The sequence below is a fragment of the Budorcas taxicolor genome, chromosome 1, assembly GCF_023091745.1.
Source record: "Budorcas taxicolor isolate Tak-1 chromosome 1, Takin1.1, whole genome shotgun sequence".
NCBI lineage: Eukaryota > Metazoa > Chordata > Mammalia > Artiodactyla > Bovidae > Budorcas > Budorcas taxicolor.
Window position 1 is genome coordinate 106,772,273 of NC_068910.1, and position 21,996 is coordinate 106,794,268.

Sequence of the window (21,996 nt, forward strand, 5' to 3'; positions counted from 1 at the left end):
GGCCCACGCGGACGCCAAGCACCTCCCAGCAGGCTATGCGCGCGCCTACAACTCCCATCATGCTCCACAGCGGGGCTGCGCGGTTCCTGGCTAGGAGGCGGCAGTTCAACCCGTCACCCTTGCTCACACTTCTTTAATACTCCTCACTGTTCCTCAGGCATTTTGGGAAGCTCATCAATCCCTTTAACAGGAGCAAGGCGGCAGACGCGCTAAGACCTCTGAGGAGGCGTGGCTCCGGACCGGAAGAACCTCCGGTTGCCGGGGAAACGCCGCGCACCGAGGCGCCTGCCCAGCCGCTGATTCTTGGGCTGAGGAAGAGACTACTACCCCTTTACCCAACTTGTGGAGGCGGCTTTGCTCTGGTCCAGGCATCCTTTCTGTGGAGGCCTAGAGAGAAAGGTATCCAGAACGCCCGCACCACATTCCCATCCCCGAGGCGGAGACGAGCGAGTGCGTTCATTCCTGTTCAGCACCTCCCGGGCCCACAAGACTAACCGCAAAGAGCAGGTATCTCCTCAACCCCAATGTTTGTATCCAGAGCCGCCCGGAGCCCCCGCCGCCACCAGTTTTAGAATTGCTCTTCCTCATGTGTTTCACTCCGTGTAGTTGTTTCTGATGTGTGAGGACTAAAAAAAAAAGTGGGCTGGTGGCCCAGAAAACTCATTGAACTGCTTTGGGTGAATTTTTGTTTTATTGGATGGTTTTAACACTGTCCAACTGAGGCCTTTTACGTTTGCTGTGTAGAAAGTGTAATTGAAATTTCACCATCAAAAACTGAAAGCTGAATAAAAATGTTTATTGGGGGTAGGAAGAGTGTTCTGTAATTCTCCCTGAAAACATTTTTATAGAGTTACAAAGTACCTCTTATGGTGTTTCCTCTGCTCGACTCCTCTCTCCCTGTAGCCTTACCTTCCAAGCTCTTAACTGTGGATAACGTCCAAATTCTTCAGGATTTTCTGAAAACATGTTTAAAAGGCTCTTTAGAAAGCAGTTTCTGTGACTTGCCTGGCGGTTCAGTAGTTGAGCCTCCGCGCTTCCACTGCAGGGGGCACAGCTTCCATCCCTGGTTGGGGAGCTAATATCGTCACATGCCCCGCGCGCGACCAAAAAAAAAAAAAAAGAAGCGGTTTCTCAGATAACAGCTAAGGGAATTTGATTGTCTGGTGTACAGAGAGAGGAAACAGTAAGATAAGAAACTGGAAAGGTGGATTGGCGCCAAGTTGTGTACAAGTTTAAAAGTTATGCATGAAATTTTAGACTTTATTCTAAAAGTCTCAAATTCTCAATAGTGACTCTACGTCAGAAACAGTGTTTCTTTAAAATACAGATGCCCTGATTCCATCTTCAGAAATACTAATCCAATTAGCTGACTCCAGTGTGCAACCAGGATTGAGAATCGTGGCTATAGGATTTTAATTGCATCTCCTCCTGTGCACCCAGGACATGGCTAATGAATATTGAGTGACTTAAACTGTTCTCTTTTATTTCCTTATTTCATACATGCAAAAAGTAAATTTATAAAAATGTATAATTACTAAAAAATAGAAGCATATATAAGGCGATGTGATACTTGTTTACAAAGCAACTTCAATAAATGTAATTATATCTTTTAGAACAGCTGACTTCTGTTTTCAATTGTGTGTCCCAAAGCATTTCAGTGACAAGCATCAGGTGTTTGATAATCCAGGAAAAGGGAACGGAAAATCAAAATCCAAGGTTCTGTGAAAAAACAAATAATCAGGTATCAGGCTTTTAACAATCAATGCCCTGCTCAGAGGGGGATGATACAAGAAGTGGCCATATTTTTTAAATTGGCAAAATCCTATCAGAAATGAAAAACAAGACACAAGACTGTATCAATATGCTTAGTATAATTAATAGCAAAGTGAGTAATGGCAAATTTAAATTAAAATGATCTGTATGAATTGCTCCATGATATCAAAAGGCTAACTTAAAGTAGATTCTACAAATGCCTGTCCTTAAGCTGAGATTTAAAGGAATGGATTGAGTGAGATTTGAATCTCTACCACAAGGAGCAAAGTCGATTCAAGCAGCACAAGCAGAGTATCTCAAATGAAACCCATCCCTTGGGTAAGACAACCATGGCCCTGTGTTTGGTTAGGGCACTGCAACTTCCCTTCTGCGCATCATTTTCCAATTTCAGTTTTGAAATTTCTGTTCATAATGATCCGTGAAGGGGCCTAACTGAAACTGATGATGCAGCCTCCTTTCAGATGTAGTTGTCTTGGAAACTTCTTATTTCAAGTTGCTGCATCCTCACATCCTTCAAGGTATGGTCTTGCCTTTTTGATATGGAATAAACAATACTGAAGGAGCTGTAAGATGGCAAGTTTCTAGATAGAGATGAGACTAGTATTTAGAGAACTTTGGAAATGGTGGTTTGGAGAGTAATAGGAAATGTTTAGAATACAGGTATATAGTGGTTACTGCCGTAGCAGTCCCTGTCACAGTTCAGGGCTGCCAAAAGGGGTATGTATCTCTCTTCTCCCACCACAGTTTAATGTTTTGAGGGACTGGGATGGTGGTTTCCCCAAAGGAAGTACCTTTGGGAATTTTCATTTGGAGATTTGAAGTCTAAATCTAACAGTACCTTGGAAGGGTATGAATAGCCATAAAGTTATCACATAGCCAGCCATATGTCATCAGTAATTTTACTTGACATCAAAATACTTACACATTTGCATTGCTGATGGAGTTTTTTTGAAAGTTTGCATTTGAAGGATTTTTTTCAAAGAAAGAATTAATAAATGAATAGGGACTTCAGGAACAGATTAACAAGGAAATCTTTATAGTATTTGAGAAAAGGAGATTAAAATGTAAGATGGGTATTTACGCTCATATTCTTCACTAGTACACTAGTTAAAATTCTTTTAAAAAATACTTAACAGATAATTTCATAGAAGTTATAATTTCAAAGAAACAAAGATGTATTAAGGTTCAGTTTGTGTGTATGTGTTTTATTATTTATTTTTTAATTTTTATTTTTACTTTATTTTACTTTACAATACTCAGTTTGTGTGTATGTGTTTTATACATAACCTTCCCAAATGGATTTGTGTTGACTTACAAAACTACCAAGATATGTGAGGACAAAGGAAAAGTTAAGATGAAGATACATCAGGATTTTTTGTTTCTGTCTGAATTGAATATAGTCAGCAAACAAAAATGGTGAATTTAATATTTATTACCTCATATTATTGCAAAATGCAACAATGGGATTAGCTTTAGAAGAAGATTTAACCAGTGAACTCAAATGAGGCAGCCTAAAATTTCAGTTTTTTTGTTATTCTGGTCTGCCTTCTACTTTCTATTTGAGCAGCAGGCTCCATATGAACATCACTACCCATATATTTCCAGATTTCCAGAAAAGGCTGCAGATATTCTCAAGTATCACAAATGGTAGACTCCATAGGATACTAAATAAATCACATTTTGTTCTTAAGTATTATAAGTTACAATAAGAAGTGTACAGTTATTTCAAGGGCATTATTCTGTGTTGCTGGGGGTTATTAGCTGCCAATCTGCATTTCAGTTAAGACTCCTTTCTGGTAATCAGCTTAAACTCTGTTTACTAAATGCAAAGCTACATTGACATGGTTTTCACAATATCACTGACTTTAAATTCTAAAAATTTGGGGTACATATGCTTATATTCTCCATATTTAAGATGCCTGTGTTAATTTTTTTTCCCCCTGACTTGCAGTTGATTTGTGAATCCTTGCCTCACATTATGGGATTGCTAGACAGACTTTCAGGCTTGCTTGGCCTCAAAAAGAAGGAAGTTCATGTTTTGTGCCTTGGGCTGGATAATAGTGGCAAAACAACAATCATTAATAAACTTAAACCTACAAATGTAAGTATATTTATTAGATACATTATGTATTTTCTGCTAAAGCTAATGGAGGATTATTTTGTCTGTCATTGTAACATCATTGTCACATTATGAAATCTTATTAAATTTGTGATACCTTTAGTAAAGTAATAAGTATAAGCCAGCCATAACATGAAGTGTATTTTATGCTGATATGTAGGTAAATCTTGACTATTTAAACTGGAATATTCTCCAAATGCCTTTTCTTCTCAAAAGCTCTTCAAAAATTTGTGGAGTTTACGTTCAGGTAGCATTGCCTTCGTTTTGACTTTCTCTTTACAAGAGGAGCAAAACAAAGGGAAAGGTGGATCATTTTTACAGATTCTGTGGATAATTAGCCAGTTTCCCAAGAGTGTTATGTGCATATCGGTAGTAGCAAGCAAGATGACTTTAAGTCATGTAAGTCATAAGTACATGAATGCATTATTTAAATAAGTGAAATATATATATAAGCTAGCACATTCACCACATAATGTATGAGTTATGTTGTGCTGTGTGCCCAGTTGTGCTGTGTGCCCAGTCTTGTTTAACTCTTTGCAACCCCATGGAGTATAGCCTGACAGAATCCTCTGTCCATGGAATTTTCCAAACAAGAATACTGGAGTTGGTTGCCATTTCCTACTCCAGGGGATCTTCCCCACCCAGGGATCAAACGTCTTGTACCTCCTGCATTGGAAGGCTGATTCTTTACTACTGTGCCATCTGGGAAGTATAAGCTACAATTAGGTTCTGCTGTATATAAAGAAAACCCACATAATAGTGGACTGAAGATGGAGGGTTCTTTTTCTATCATCTCAGTGAGTCCAGAAGAAATATTCCAGGGCTGGTGTGGCAGCTGCATGGTCCAGGCACCTTCCATCTTTCCTCTCTGCTATCCTTAGTGCCTGATTTTCTTCAGGGTCTTCGGAATCTCCACATGGCCATCTTAGTTAACTATCCTCAGTTCAGTTCAGTTGCTCAGTTGTGTCTGACTCTCTGCGACCCCATGTACTGCAGGATGCCAGGCCTCCCTGTCCATCACCAACTCCTGGAGCCTACCCAAACTTATGTCCATTGAGTTGGTGATGCCATCCAACCATCTCATCCTCTGTCGTCCCCTTTTCCTCCTGCCTTCAATCTTTCCCAGCATCAGGGTCTTTTCCAGTGAGTCAGTTCTTTGCATCAGGTGGCCAAGTATTGGAGTTTCAGCTTTAGCATCAGTCCTTCCAAGGAACACTCAGGACTGATTTCCTTTAGGATGGACTGGTTGGATCTCCTTGCAGTCCAAGGGACTCTCTAGAGTCTTTTCCAACACCACAGTTCAAAAGCATCAATTCTTCAGCACTCAGCTTTCTTCACAGTCCAGCTCTCACATCCATACGTGACTACTGGAAAAACCATAGCCTTGACTAGACAGACCTTTGTTGGCAAAATAATGTCTCTGCTTTTTAATATGCTGTCTATATTCTAAGTTGCAGGGATGGGAAAAGAACAAGCAAAAGAATAAGTCTTCCTGCCAAATAATTCCTCTTTAAAGAGCTTACTCAGAAGCCTCAACTAACTACTCTTTCACCTCACTGGCTACCCTATCTGTAAATGAGGCTGGATTTTTTTTTTTTTTAAAGCAGGACATATTGCTGCTTCCATTAGTAATAGGGGTCCTGTAAGTACGAAGGAGGGCCTTCCCGGGTGGCTCAGTGGTAAAGAACCCACCTGCCAGTGCAGGAGAAGTGAATTTGATCCCTGGGTTGTAAAGGTTCTATGGAGAAGGAAATGGCAACCCACTCCAGTATTTTTGCCTGGGAAATCCCATGGACAGAGGAGCCTGGCAGACTACAGTTCATAGGGTTGCAAAGAGTTGGACTTGACTTAGTGACTACACAACAACAAAGTATGAAAGAATAGGAGAGTAGGTAGAGGTAAACAGTTAACATTGACAGTTGTAAATACTTTTATCTAGATAAAAACCATTAGTCAATCAATGGAAAATGTTGATGAAAAAATATATAGCCTGCATATAAATTGAGCTGCTGCTGCTGCTAAGTCACTTCAGTCATGTCCAACTCTGTGTGACCCCATAAACAGCAGCCCACCATAAATCGAGCAGATGGTTCAAAATTAGGAAACTAGTGCTCTTAGTGACTGACAGGCTGGATAGTAGGAAGCATTTCTCCTAAATATGGTAATTGAAAGTGGACTTCATTGCCTCCAAATAGTGCTTCAGGTTGGGCAGAATAAGAACTCCTACTGTCCCCCACCACCTTTTCCCCAACAGCTTCATTTTTACTTCTGTTTAGTTTGAGATTGCTCTCAAATTACAAAAATGCCATCATTTCTTTTCTTGCGGTCATCATTCCCTTCTTCCACGTGAGAGAGTTTGCCATGTGAAACAACTAACTACTGGTGTATTTTCAAATGGCAGTTAGTTTGAGGCAGCTGGGATAAAAAGTTGAAAATGGAGTTAGGTAATTTAGGTGTTTTAAGGGGCTCTCCAATCAAGTTGGAAATCAGCTGAAATCGATGCGCTAAAATCAGAGATTAAAAAAAAATTCCAGTTTTATTGAAATACTAATTTTGGAAGGCAAGGTTTAGTTCTGGCCAGAGGACTTGCTAACACTCTCTTGAGTTATGATTCATGTCCCAGAATTCAAGCTTTCCTCCTCAGGGAGGTATCCTGCTTGTCTAGGTTTGCTGCTACTGCTACTGTCGTGTCCGACTCTGTGCGACCCCATAGACGGAAGCCCACCACGCTCCCCCATCCCTGAGATTCTCCAGGCAGGAACACTGGAGTGGGTTGCTATTTCCTTCTCCAATGCATGAAAGTGAAAAGTGAAAGTGAAGTCTCTCAGTCGTGCCCGACTCTTAGCAACCCCATGGACTGCAGCCCACCATGCTCCTCCGGCCATAGGATTTTCCAGGCAAGAGTACTGGAGTGGGGTGCCATTGCCTTCTCCCCTACCCACTTGAATGGAGTCCAGATTGAATTTAGAGAACCATACCCAGCTGTGGTTGGGTCCATAATTAGTTCCACGGATGGTTTGGCTGTCAGTGGATCAACCTGGGCTAATATTAAGAAACTTAGTGGCTGGTGATGTGCAGCACTTCTGCAGGTAAGCCTAGTAGCATAAGGGAGCAAGATTATAAGGAAGTTCTTCAGGTAAGGTCCTATTCTATAAGAGAGATTTCCATTGTTCTCTACATCAAGGGATATCTTCAAAAGAAATTTTTTTGTAAAAGTTGTGTCAAATAAGTACAAAATTATTGAAACCAGAGCCACAGTTAATAGTACCAAAGTGTGTCAGCCCCCTGGTGCCTACTGTACTCAGATTGGCAGAAATGACATTCAAAGAACAAAATGGAAATTATGTTCTCTCTTTCCATCATCCCCAACAGTATAGTGATCTTCTGTCCCAAGACATGGTTATTACTGTAGGAATAATCTTTGATATGGATGGGAACAGCTTTCTTCTCTAAACATTATTGATCATTTGGGGCAGCAGGGGAAGGAGGCATCTTGAGCTCAGTCTACCATCTTAAAATATCTAATATCCCAGTTTCAGACTAGTCCTGTGCAAGACCTGCTGACCCTGCCTAACACATTACACTAGTCAGGGAGAGCCCTCAGGAACATCTGGGCATGCAGCCAATTACTGAGGCTTTTTAATTAATCTTTTGTTTTCCAGCATATGCATCTCTCTGCTACCACTGGTGAATTATGGAACTAGCCTAGACTAACTCCAGGGCTATTTTTAAGGGGATCATCTAATTTCTGACACCACTTTCTGAGTGTTAATCTTTAGGCAACTATCCTGTCTCCTCAGAGCAATTGACCTCTACCTTCTGAGAGCAGAGTAAGTTGTTTTACTTAAAAACAACAACAGCAACAACAACTTCATGATTATAGCCAAGAGGACACTTGAAATGGGACTGCTTAAAAGCCCTAAAACCTGTCACCCAGGCACAGATAAAACACTTGCTTCCTCCGTACCTTTGAACCCAAGAACAGTCTCTTGTGAGCTTATATCCACTATGAGAAATATTATTTTTAATGAATTGAGGTGAGTAATAGAAATCAAAAAGCAGAGACATTACTTTGCCAACAAAGGTCTGTCTAGTCAAGGCTACGGTTTTTCTAGTAGTCACGTATGGGTGTGAGAGTTGGACTATAAAGAAAGTATAGCACCAAAGAAGTGATGCTTTGGAACTGTGGTGCTGGAGAAGACTCTTGAGAGTCCCTTGGACTGCAACGAGATCCAACCAGTCCATCCTAAAGGAGATCAGTCCTGAGCGTTCATTGGAAGGACTGATGCTGAAGCTGAAATTCCAATACTTTGGCCCCATCATGTAAAGAACTGACTCATTGGAAAAGACTGTGATGCTGGGAAAGATTGAAGGCAGGAGGAGAAGGGGACGACAGAGGATGAGATGGCTGGATGGCATCACCGACTCAATGGACATGAGTTTGGGTAAACTCTGGGAGTTGGTGATGGACAGGGAGACCTGGTGTGCTGCAGTCCATGGGGTCGCAAAGAGTCAGACGCCAGTGAGCGACTAAACTGAACTGAATAGAAATATATGATCCTCTATTAGGAAATGTCTTGAAAGAAATTACAAGTCTCATTTTATAGTAAAATAGTCTCTTATATGTTTTTGCAGAGGGATAAAGTCAGTTTCTAGATAACTAGATACTTCCTGAGCCCAAACTGGTTTTTAACATTAAGCTCTCTTAATGTTCATTTGTTGTTAATATGTTAAGGTTGCTGATCTTTTCTAAACTGATAAGGAGAGAAAAGAGGTAATTTTAACCTGATAACTTTTCAAGAATCTAATCTTAGTGTCATACTAAGAGATGTGCTCTATTAACACCTTTCTTCTAAAATTCTAACTTTTGCCCCATTCCCTAACATAAATGCTCTCATTCTATCTTGTCATCCAGTTTTATATTCTTAACATTTAAAACAATCTGAAATTGCTTCATATATTCAGTTGATCAGTTATTACATTTTCTTCATCATAAAATTAAATTCATAAGAGCATAGATCTTACATTGTTCAATAATGTTGTTTTAGTCACTAAGGCAAGTCTGACTCTTAGCAGCCCTATGGACTGTAGACTGCCAGGCTCCTCTCCGTGGGATTTCCCAAATACCTAGAATATTTCTTAGTAGTTAAATGTAATTTTGTACAAATGGACTGATGGGTGATTTTTTAATTTTCATTTTTGGGCAGGGAATGATTATTAATCATACCAAGGATATCATTTTCAACAGATTTAGTAAAACTTACCAAATAGGGCCTCTCTTGGAAACCTTGTTCTAGTCTTACTGATACTGGTCTATTACTGGGTTGTCTCAGATGGCCTAATCCACTTAGGTATTAATTCCTGCACTCTACCCTTGGTTTGTAAACATCCCCTGTCCAACTTAGAGAATCATCAAATGTATTTGTTCCTGAATAGAGCAGGGGGAAATTAATCAGTGAAGACTATTTCAGGATTCTTTGGAGGAAAATGAATCACACTTGAATCTGAAAGTACCAGCTCACATATCATGTCCTGTCCTAATTAATTAGTGGAGTTTCTTCTAATTATCTTCCACTAGGACTTTAGAAGTGAAGAAAAGAAAGTTGATTAATTTTATCCCTGTTAAAACAGAAAATTAAAGGGTAGCTTCTCTGGAAACACAAAGAGTTTGTAAAGAAACTGGGTGGTTATGGACAGGCTAGCCAATTTCTAATTACAGTTCGGTGATTAGAATTATAGTTCAAGGCTACTCATTTGAGCTATATTTTCTGAGATTTCTTTAAACGTTCAACTATTTATTATTATTGTTGCTGCTGCTGCTAAGCCGCTTCAGTCATGTCCGACTCTGTGTGGCCCCACAGACGGCAGCCCACCAGGCTCCCCCGTCCCTGAGATTCTCCAGGCAAGAACACTGGAGTGGGTTTTATTATTGTTATTTTTTCCTAATAATAATAGCTGATGGTTTTATCACTTTGGCACATGAAAATTCATAAAATCAAAATAGTATTGTATTTTAGGACAACAAAAATTAGGAAACTCTTTATTCCAAAGTTTGTTGTACAGTGAAGGACCCCTAAGATATGAGGTAAGAATCTGAGTAACAGGAAATAAATTCTGTCTAACATAAAGAGAGAGATTTTTGGAAGAATACTAGGCAGCTCACAGACTAGAAGGGAAAGCTGAGTAAACAAATTTCAGAAAGCCAAAATTAGGGCAGCTCTGGGAAGTCTTTTCACTAGCACATTACTGTTAAGGTGACCAAGCTCCAGGGACCTTTCACCTTATGTCTTTCCATTTGAATTTTAAATTTTCAGGAGTAAACTACCAAAGTGAACATACTGATGTGAGGCAGCAATTTTCCCTCTACTGCTCCTCTTTTTACATAAAAGCAACATGATGAACTCAAAGGGGAATTTTTTTTTAGGTTACACTTTTGGCAGTATGAAGAAGACTGGGGTATGAAACTAAAATCAGTAAGAGAGTAATTCTTAATGATAACAACCATTTGTTGAGTGTTTACTATGGACCAGACACTGGTATTTTGCATCGATTGGCTTACTTAATTCTCATGAAAACATTAAGAGTTAAGGATAGTAATGATATATTTTACATTTAAGAAAACTCAGGCTTAGAGAAGTAACTTGTTTAGATGTTGTATTAGCAGTTAGGAGTAATCAGGAGGCTGTTGTAGTAATTTGAAGCAAGAAGTGATGAGGACCTAAGCTAAGTTAGTGAGGCAGAATCAATAAAGCTTAGAGAATTGTTGTATAGGGGATGTAAAATAAAGAAGGAGTCAAGAATAACTCTTAGGCATCTGGGTCAGAAAGTGAGTGGACTTCTATTCCAAAGGAGAAAATGTTTTGATGGTAAAATTAAGTTAACTTAATTGGCAAGTTAACTTGTCAATTTAAGGTCTTTTACTTGCCTGTGGATCATGTCAGCAGGTCTCCCATTATACTCTTGCCCTCTTGCAGTCTCTTTTCCACTCAGTCTCCACCATGGCCCCACCTCTCTCACTTGGTTACATACAGTCTTTCCCTTAATAAATATATTTAAGACATACAGGCCTTCAACTTTTCCTGAGTGGTGAGTTCTTCCCTTCCTTGCAGTCATTGCCCTGGCTATTTCCTTTGACTTGATTGTTCTTTGCCCAGATCTTGTCATAGCTTTTTTCCTTCTTAACATTTACTGGGTGAGATGTCATCTCTCTCAGACAGGCTTATTGCTAAACTAACCCTCCTCTACCCCATTGCCTCCCACCCTCAATCACCTTTCGTTGCACTTAGCACTGTTCAAAATTGGTATCTTAGTTGTTTATTGTTTACCTTCTCTAGATTATAAATTCCATGAAAGCAGAGACCATGTATATTCACCATCTAGACATGAAAACAATCCTCTGTAGCACGTGTCCTGCTTGCTAAGTCGTTTCAGTCGTCTGACTCTCTGCAACCCCATGGACAGTATCCTGCCAGGCTCCTCTATCCATGGGATTCTCCAGGCAAGAATACTGGAGTGGATTGCCATGCCCGCCTCCAGGGGATCTTCCCAACCCAGGGATCGAACCCACCTCTCTTACATCTCCTACATTGGCAGACAGGTTCTTTACCAGTAGTGCCACCTGGGAAGCCCCTCTGTAGCATTTGCAAACTCAATAAGTATGGAAGATTAGGAAGTCCTATATGTGAGCTAAAAGAGACTTGTGAAACTATTTTAAGTTGGTGGTAACTTTCAGCAAGCCTCAAAATGTGAATTAAGACACACATTATGCAGATTTATAATTAGTAAACCTTAAACTTCTATAAAGAATTCACACATAATGATCTCCTTGCAAAACTTATGATTTTGTTTAATCCTTTCATTTTCTTAGTGGCAGATTTTAGAATTGGAAAAACTGGGTGCTTTTCTTTTAACCTGAGGAAAAAGGCATCTTCGGTAATTGCAAATTTCTAAACTTTGTCTCTTTTCTTAAAGGCTCAGTCTCAAGATATAGTTCCAACAATAGGATTCAGCATACAAAAATTCAAATCGTCTAGGTAATTCATTTTATTAAACTTGTGATTAAGAAGTTGGGGGTGAAAAATGGTATTAGATCTATCTAGTTATTCCTGCTATTCTTAGAAAAAGGAATCTGTTGTTTCAGAAGCCCACTGACGTTAAAATATTTGTACTACTATCTCTGGATTATTCTTCAGAATTTAGAGTTTAGATAAACTCTTTTTTTAATTGTTTTTAATATAAATTTATTTATTTTAATTGGAGGCTAGTTACAATATTGTATTGGTTTTGCCATACATTGACATGAATCCGCCACGAGTATACATGTGTTCCCCATCCTGAACCCCGCTCCCACATCCCTCCCCATCCCATCCCTCTGGGTCATCCCAGTGCACCAGCCCCGAGACCCCGTCTCATGCATCAAACCTGGACTGGCGATTCATTTCACATATGATAATATACATGTTTCAATGCCATTCTCCCAAATCATCCCACCTTCGCCCTCTCCCACAGAGTCCAAATGACTGTTCTATACATCTGTGTCTCTTTTGCTGTCTCGCATACAGGGTTATCGTTCAGTTCAGTTCAGTCGCTCAGTCATGTCCGACTCTTTGCAACCCCATGAATTGCAGCACGCCAGGCCTCCCTGTCCATCACCAACTCCCAAAGTTTACTCAAACTCATGTCCATTGAGTCAGTGATGCCATCCAGCCATCTCATCCTCTGTCATCCCCTTCTCCTCCTGCCCCCAATCCCTCCCAGCATCACAGTCTTTTCCAATGAGTCAACTCTTCGCATGAGGTAGCCAAAGTATTGGAGTTTCATCTTTCTAAATTCCATATATATGTGTTATTATACTGTATTGGTGTTTTTCTTTCTGGCTTACTTCACTCTGTATAATAGGTTCCAGTTTCATCCACCTCATTAGAACTGATTCAAATGTATTCTTTTTAATGGCTAATACTCCATTGTGTATATGTACCACAGCTTTCTTATCCATTCCTCTGCTGATGGACATCTAGGTTTATTCCATGTTCTGACTATTATAATTTCACTAGCAAAGAAAAATATATTTTTATATGTTACTATTATAAAATCATCTTTATATTAAAAAAATTTATTCTATGGCACTTGTACTTGAAAGCCGGCACAAGTTGGAACACTGTATACTCAAGGGTGGTTTCTTTGATTGATAATAATTTAAAGTTTTAGTAGCTTATAATGTAATAATTTTTTGTTGTTGTTTGTTTTATAGTTTGTCTTTTACAGTGTTTGACATGTCAGGTCAAGGAAGATACAGAAATCTCTGGGAACACTATTATAAGTAAGTATGTTTGCAAATGTTGGTTAACTAGATGGCTATATTTTAACAACAAGTAGTGATTAGAAATCCAAATGATTACATGGGCTAGATTGCAATGTTTATTTTTATGTAATTTAAGTATAGATTCTAAGTTTTTAAAAAAAATATAATCATACTTGACATTATTTGTCAAATGCTTCAGATTCTTCATAACCTTGGGCCTTGCATGTTCTGTTGTCTCTGTTTTTAATGTCCTGTTCTACTTTACTTCTCTGCAGCTTAAGGTTGATATACTCATTCTTTAAGGACTAGCTCAAAAGTCACCTCCTCTGTGGAGATTCCATTTATTGTGGAGATGCCCAATTATTCTGGCCCCAGTGTTGACACAGCACTTAACCATTCATATTTCTCTAATCTTATAACCATATAATCAAGGGGGTTGGATTTTTTTCCTATTCAGAGTATTTCTTCAAGATCAAGTATGATTCTGGGCACACAGATCAGTAAATAATTATTGAATAAATTTAGTTAAAATAGCAGCACCAACAGTTGATCCATTCGTTCAACAAGCAGTTATAAACAAGATGTTTTGCTGCATGTGCAAGTCAGGTGCTCACCAGTTACTTCAGATTAACAGCTATCAAGTTGCTAGGATCCAAATATGCTATGTTTGTGGTATCCTGCATTAAATTCTCTGGGGGAAATGTGAGGTATTTTTGTTATTAAGGCAACTTGAGTTTTCAGTATAGGGTTTCTAAAATTCCTCTTCCAATTTATTTGGTAAACAACTTTTTTAAAAAATGTATTTAATACTTTAAAAAAATTTTATTACAGAAAATGTAATACTACATAAAAATTGTACTTAAAGGAAATTTTTTTCTGATTTTAACATTCTTTTTCTTTAAAATCTTTTTGGAAGAAGTTAGTGAATTCAGGAATATTTTACATACACTGTAGGTGGAATGCTGAATATGGTTACTGTTCAGAAATCTACAATAATAGTAAATTTCCTGAAGGCATATTTTTCTGACTGTGAAAGAACAAGTGCATTTTAATCTATTAGACTGAGAAAAGGTTTAAAAGATTAAGTCTACTGTTGGCAAAACAAGCTACTCTTACAGATAATGTAACATCTTTTTTAGGGTAATTTTTCAATATCTGTTAAAATGAAAAATGTTCATACCCTCAAGCCATAATTTTTGCTTTCAGAAAAGAACAGATGACTGGGACTGCTGGGCAAACATATACATAAAAGAATGTGTGTTGAGAGTTATTTATGATGATATTTTTGTCATATCTCAGTTATATAAAGAAAATTACTCTTAATAAAAATGTATGTTTAGTATACACTGAGAGAGAAGAAAATTCTTAGTGTAATATGTACTGCGTCATTAATAGCATTTGTTTGGGTACTAATGAGATAATAAAGGAAATTTCCTTTGTCATTTATTTGATTCTGTAATGTTAATTATTGTATAGTTCTTGCATATTTCTCTTTGAATATAAAAAGGTAATAAAGCCTAAGATATAAAGAGTGCATACTGGGAAAGGAGTTAATGTTTAGAAAATATATCTTTTGAGTATATTTCTTCTGTTTTGAAATAGCATTTAACATAACTGAGAAAGGAGCCTTCTAAAGCATGCACCATGTGCTGTATAGTTTTCATTTACCATTCTTTGGTAAGTCATGAAAACATAAAAAGAATGTAACTCTCATGGCAACCTAATATTTTCTTATATTCCTTCCTATGCCAAAATTTGCTTAATCATTTCTCTGTTTTTGGGCATAAAGATTATTCTCAGCTTTGAAAGGTTATAAACAATTCTTCAGTTAACATATTACTGTATAAATCTTTGTCATACTTCATGTTTCCTTAGTATAAATTTCAGAAATGAAATTACTGGCTCAAAGTGACTGAATGTTTTTAAAGTCCTTGATATATATTTTCAGTTGCATCCGTTTCTATATCCACTGGTAATGTATGACTGTAATAAAATGCATTCATCTTTTTAAATGATAACAGATAATAGTATTAAAAAGTTGTTTTATTTTTTTATGCTTGTGAGTACTAATGACATTGAACTTTAAAAATCTTGATTTATGACTGGAATAAGTGAGTCACAAAAAATATATAAATGTCTAATAAATATATGAAAATATATTGAACTTAAGAAATTAATAAAATGCAAAGTAAAATAATATGCTGTTGCTGCTGCTGCTAAGTCGCTTCAGTCGTGTCCGACTCTGTGTGACCCCATGGACGGCAGCCCACTAGGCTCCCCTGTCCCTGGGATTCTCCAGGCAAGAACACTGGAGTGGGTTGCCATTGCCTTCTCCAATGCATGAAAGTGAAAAGTGAAAGTGAAGTCGCTTGGTCGTGTCCGACTCTTAGCGATCCCATGGACTGCAGCCTACCAGGCTCCTCTGCCCATGGGATTTTCCAAGCAAGAGTACTGGAGTGGGTTGCCACTGCCTTCTCCGAATATGCTGTTAGGATGGTAAAAAATTGAAAAGAATAAGAGCCATGCTGGCCAGGCGGTGGGAAAAGTGCTGATAGTATTATAAAATTGATATAGCATTTCTAATTTGTCAGTGTTTATCTAAAACTTCATGTATGTATCCCTAGGCATTCTGTTCCTAAGAAGAGGTCTTAAAGTATCAAGAAATTTTTTAAATGTATTTGGGAGGATGTTTATCCCAAAGTTTTCCATAGTAATGAAAATTGGAAGTATTCTATGAAGCCCAACAATAGAAGTTTGATACACTATTTAATGACATACTCATTATACTTTACAGTATAATGAAAGATGTTACTGAAAGACGTCTTTCAAAAAACCTTTATTGAAAGCTTCTTTATGCTTTAATGCTTCATATAAAAGTAGTTCAAACTATAAAAAAAGATCAAGGAAGTGTACATATATATCAGAAAGGCAGAATAAAACACAAGATTCCATTTAAATACAAATGTAGATATTCATGTATGAATATTCTTGCTTGGAAAATTCCACGTACAGAGGAGCCTGGCAGGCTGCTGTCCATGGGGTTGCAAAGAGTTGGACAGGACTGAGTGCACATGCATACACACATGTACAAAGAAAATGCTGAAAACGATTTATTTGCAAATATTAACGATTGTGCCTGTGTAATAGGATTATGTTTTTACCTTTTTTTTTTTTTTTAAAATTTAATTTATGACCATGCTGAGTTCGTTGCTGCACACGGGCTTTGTCTAGTTGCAGTGATCGGGGGCTACTTTCTAGTTGCAGTATGGAGGCTTCTCATTGTGGTGGCTTCTCTTATTGCAGAGCATGGGTTCTAGGTTTCAGAAGTTGAGTCGCTTTGGCTCAGTAGTTGTGATTCACAGGCTCTAGAGTGTGGGTTCAGGAATTGTAGTGCATGGGCTTAGTTACTCTGCATAATGTGGGATCTTCCTGGATCAGGGAATTGAACCCGTGTCCCCTGCATTGGCAGGTGGATTCTTAACCACCAGGAAAGCCCAACTTGTTATTTTTTAAAATTATGAAATGAGTCATTAAATTTACCACATTATGATCCAAATGAATAAAAATTACTTTATGTGAAATGTGACTAATTTGGTTAATATATTAACCAAAATATGGCAATATTAATTATTCATATAAACTAATAAGGAACAGCAACAACGCCTGTAATGATAAATCATCATAGGACATGAAGACGTAATAAATGGTTTAAGATATGCAAATGAATAGTTAATGTAGAAAAATGTTTGTTTATCATTAATTTTTCTCATTCTTTGTATTACACAGAGAAGGACAAGCCATTATTTTTGTCATTGATAGTAGTGATAAATTAAGAATGGTTGTGGCCAAAGAAGAACTTCGTACTCTTCTGAATCATCCAGGTACATGTGTGTGTCTTTCAGTCTGTGATGTCTATGTTTTGGGGTCATGTATGATGTATTGTTCTTTGATTCAGCAAAACATGTTGTTTACACTGTATAAACTTATTTAAAATTGTTTTATTTTAAAGCATATTAATTATGTGGAATTTGTAATACCATATATATTTTTTTAAATTTCAAAGCCATTTGCAGTGTTTTCCAGGTGTTTGATCTTTATTTCCTGAAATTAAAAGTGCCCTTTTTTCCTGATCATGTAAATAATGTATCAGTAGCAAAGTAGATGAACAGAAAAAGAATAAGAGTGAAATTAAAAATTGATGTTTCAACACTACAAATATTTTGGTTGCCATCTTTACATAGATGTGAATGTGTAATCACAGTATTTCTGACATATTTATTGTGAGAATTCTTTTAAAACAGATCTTTTCTATTTTTAAATTACTGCCAGCCCTCCAGTTCCCTTTTAAGATAACAATTTGTATTAACAATTTGGTACTTTATCTTTTGTACCTTTGCTTATAATTTCATATCATATATATATATGCACAGATATACCAACATATATACACACGCACCGGCATATACAGGTACCAAAGATATATACAGTTATCCCTTGGTGTCTATGGGGGATTTGTTCTAGGATCCCTAAGGATACCAAAAGCTGTAGTTGCTCAAGTCCCTTATATAAAATAGTAGTATTTGCATAGAAGCTATGCACATCCTCCCATGTATTTTAAACCATCTCTAGATTGCTTATAATACTTAACAAAATGTAAATACTGTGGCTCAGATGGTAAAGAATCTGCCTGCAACGCAGTACACTCGGGTTTGATCCCTGGGTTTGGAAGATCCCCTGGAGAAGGGGTCTGCAGTCCATGGGGTCACAAAAAGTCAGACATGACTGAGCAACTAATACAGTGCCAAAACACGGTAAATTCAAGTTTTGTTTTCAGGAACTTTCTGTAATTTTTTTCCCTGAGTGTTTTCCATCCATGGTTGGTTGAATCTGTGGGTGCGAAGTCCGCAGATACAGAAAGCCAACCATATAGGGTTGGGGGCTATGAGGACTGTCATCATTACTTACTAGAACAGGATCATATTCTGTATACTCTTCTGCATCTTCCTATTCTCAAATATCACTGCATGGTGGAAATCCTTTCAAGTCAAATTGCACGTATACGATTTTTCTTTTAATGATGCCTAGTCCATGGGGTCTCTAAGAGTTGGATACGACTGAGCAACTTCACTTTCTCTTTTCACTTTCATGCATTGGAGAAGGTAATGGCAACCCACTCCAATATTCTTGCCTGGAGAATCCCAGGAACAGGGAGCCTGGTGGGCTGCTGTCTGTGGGGTTGCACAGAGTCGGACACAACTGAAGCGACTTAGCAGCAGCAACATGCATACCAGACCACCTGACTTGCCTCTTGAGAAATCTGTATGCAGGTCAGGAAACAACAGTTAGAACTGGACATGGAACAACAGACTGGTTCCAAATACGAAAAGGAGTACGTCAAGGCTGTATATTGTCACCCTGCTTATTTAACTTATATGCAGAATACATCATGAGAAATGCTGAGCTGGAAAAAGCACAAGCTGGAATCAAGATTGCTGGGAGAAATATCAATGACCTCAGATATGCAGATGACACCACCCTTAGGGCAGAAAGTGAAGACTCTTGATGAAAGTGAAAGAAGAGAGTGAAAATGTTGGCTTAAAGCTCAACATTCAGAAAACTAAGATTATGTCATCTGGTCCCATCACTTTGTGGGAAGTAGATGGGGAAACAGTGGAAGCAGTGTCAGACTTTATTTTTCTGGGCCCCAAAATCACTGCAGATGGTGACCACAGCCATGAAATTGAAAGACGCTTACTCCTTGGAAGGAAAGTTACGACCAACCTAGATAGCATATTAAAAAGCAGAGACATTACTTTGCCAACAAAGGTCCTTCTAGTCAAGGCTATGGTTTTTCCAGTGGTCATGTATGGATGTGAGAGTTGGACTGTGAAGAAAGCTGAGTGCCAAAGAATTGATGCTTTTGAACAATGGTGTTGGAGAAGACTCTTGAGAGTCCCTTGGACTGAAGGAGATCCAACCAGTCCATCCCAAATGAGACCAGTCCTGGGTGTTCATTGGAAGGACTGATGCTGAAGCTGAAACTCCAATACTTTGGCCACCTCATGCAAGGAGTTAACTCATTGGAAAAGAGTCTGATGCTGGGAGGGATTGGGGGCAGGAGGAGAAGGGGACAACAGAGGATGAGATGGCTGGATGGCATCACCAACTCGATGGACAGGAGTTTGAGTAGACTTCAAGAGTTGGTGATGGACAGGGAGGCCTTGCGTGCTGCGGTTAATGGGGTCGCAAAGAGTCGGACACGACTGAGCGACTGAACTGACTGACTAACATGCCATACTATGAATGTATCGTGGTTTATTCAGTCTTTCACTTGTTGTTAGATATTCCTTCCCTCCCACCCACCAGGAATTCTCAGTACTGCTGTGGAATTCTGCATTTCTATCCTTGCTCATGCAGAAAGATTTAAGTGAGCTTAGTACCAGTACTTTTAGAAGAGGACTTTTAGAAAATGGTTTAAAAGAAATGCGGATTTGTTAGAATAAAAACAGAAATAGTATGTGGCCTTCTAAGAATTCTTTCTGCTTAACCACAATATCTTTGGTATTTTTATTGGACAACCTCAAGTTTATTCAAATATGTAGAGGGAAAACTATCCAACCTGTCCTTTTTTCTGTGACTTTTTCACTTTTAAAAACTTATCTTTTATCTGCGTTGAGAAGGCATTTTTGATTCCACATCCCCTTTTTGTTAATCTTTCCCCTTTCTCCCCCAAAAAAGTCATGACATGACCAAAACATGAAATATGGCTTACAACATCTGCTTTAAATAAATACAATGGGAACCTTAATTTCCTCAACTAAAGCCTTGTCCATGTATCTATATATACTTATGCATTTATTTTATAGGTTAAATTCCCAAAAAAGGGATTTCTCAGCTGAAATATATATTGAACTTTTAAAAAAATTTATATATAATATGTATTACAGAGAAATGCTCCAATCTTAAGTATACAGTTCTGTAATTTTGACAAATGCATATATTCATGTGACTGTTCTTGTCTATACGCTCCCAGACAAGAAACAGAACATTTTCATCACCCTGTAAGTTCTTTCATGCCCCTTTCCAATCAGCACCCCTACAAGGGGCCAGAAGAGCTCCTAATCTGATTTCAATCTCCAAAATGTTGCCTTTTTTACAATTTCATATAAATGGTGGGAAAAGGTACATACATTTTTGTGCCTAGGTTTTTACATTCAGTGCAATGTTTTGGGGAGTCGCCCATGTTGTTGTATGTATCACTTGTTTACTCCTTTTATTTGCTTTGTAGTATTTTATTATATGACTGTAACACAGTTTGTTTATCCAGTGTTTAGTAATTGATACCTGAACTGTTCCTAGTTTAGGGCAATTATGAATAAAGTTGGTGTGAACATTTTTTGAAATATAATTGACATATAATTTTATATCAGTTTCAGGTATTCAGCATAGTGATTTGATATTTGTATATACAGTTAGCCTTTGAACAACTGGGATTTGAGCTGCACAGGTCTACTTACGTGTGGATTTTTTTCAAATAATGCCACAGTAGTGCTATATGATCCAAAGTTAACTGAATCCACAAATGTGAAACTGCAGATACAGAGGGCCAGCCATGAAGTTCTTCACAGATTTTTGAATGTGCAGAGGTCAGAACTCCAACCCCCACATTGTGCAAAGGTCAACTGTAATGTGAAATGATCACCACAAGTCTAGGTAACATCCATCAGGACACATAGTTAGAAATTTTTTTTTTCATGTGATGAGAACTTTTAAGATATACTCTTAGCAACTTTCAAATACCCAATATAGTATTACTATCTGTAGTCACCATGGTGTACATTATTACATCTCATAAATTATTTCATGACTCGAAGTTTGTACTTTTTGACCCCTTTCATCCATTTCAGGCTCTCTCCACTCCAACCACCTCTGGCAACAACCAATTTCTGCTCTGCATCCATCAGTTTGTTTTCTTTAGATATTTTTTGTCTTCTTTAGCTTTCACATGTGAGATCATATGGTATTTGTCTTTTTCTGACTTATTTCACTTAGCATAATGGATTTCATTTTGTCATTTTCTATCTTGTAATGGCCTCTTATGATTTTGTATTAGGGCTGTAGAGACCTGGTAAAATGACTTGAAGAGCAGTTAGTCCTCCTCTTTTTTTTTTTTTTAATGTTTTGGATTTGTTTAGAATTGGTATTATTTCTTAAGCATTAAATAAAATCTACTAATGAAGCCATCTGGTTCAGGATTTTGTGTGTATGTTGGGGGCATGAACTGTAAATTCAATTTCTTTAAATGAGGTAGGGCTATTAAAGTTCTGTATTTCTTCTTGGGTCACTTCTAATAATATATAACCAAATCTGTTAATTTGTTAATTTATATAAGTTGTGAAATTTATTGGCATAAAATTGTATCATCCTCTCATTATCCTTTTAATGTCTTTAAGACCTGTATGATATTGCACTCATTTCACATGCTCAAAATTCTCCAAGCCAGGCTTCAGCAATACATGAACCATGAACTTCCAGATGTTCAAGCTGATTTTAGAAAAGGCAGAGGAACCAGAGATCAAATTGCCAACATCCACTGGATCATGGAAAAGCAAGAGAGTTCCAGAAAAACATCTATTTCTGCTTTCTTGACTATGCCAAAGCCTTTGACTGTGTGGATCACAATAAACTGGAAAATTCTGAAAGAGATGGGAATACCGGACCACCTGACCTGCCTCTTGAGAAATCTGTATGCAGGCCAGGAAGCAACAGTTAGAATTGGACACGGAACAACAGACTGGTTACA

The 21,996-nt window shown here is 37.9% G+C and overlaps 1 protein-coding gene across 1 annotated transcript in view; it reads left to right on the plus strand.

Annotated features, from left to right (window-relative positions):
- The first annotated feature begins 3,751 nt into the window (after positions 1-3,751).
- ARL6 (ADP ribosylation factor like GTPase 6) overlaps positions 3,752-21,996 on the plus strand; it is a 29,555-nt gene continuing 11,310 nt past the window's right edge. The window contains exons 1-4 of the mRNA XM_052643510.1: positions 3,752-3,874; positions 11,864-11,925; positions 13,143-13,211; positions 16,980-17,074. Of these exons, the coding sequence (XP_052499470.1) occupies positions 3,752-3,874; positions 11,864-11,925; positions 13,143-13,211; positions 16,980-17,074 (349 nt within the window). The remainder of the gene's footprint in view (positions 3,875-11,863; positions 11,926-13,142; positions 13,212-16,979; positions 17,075-21,996) is intronic.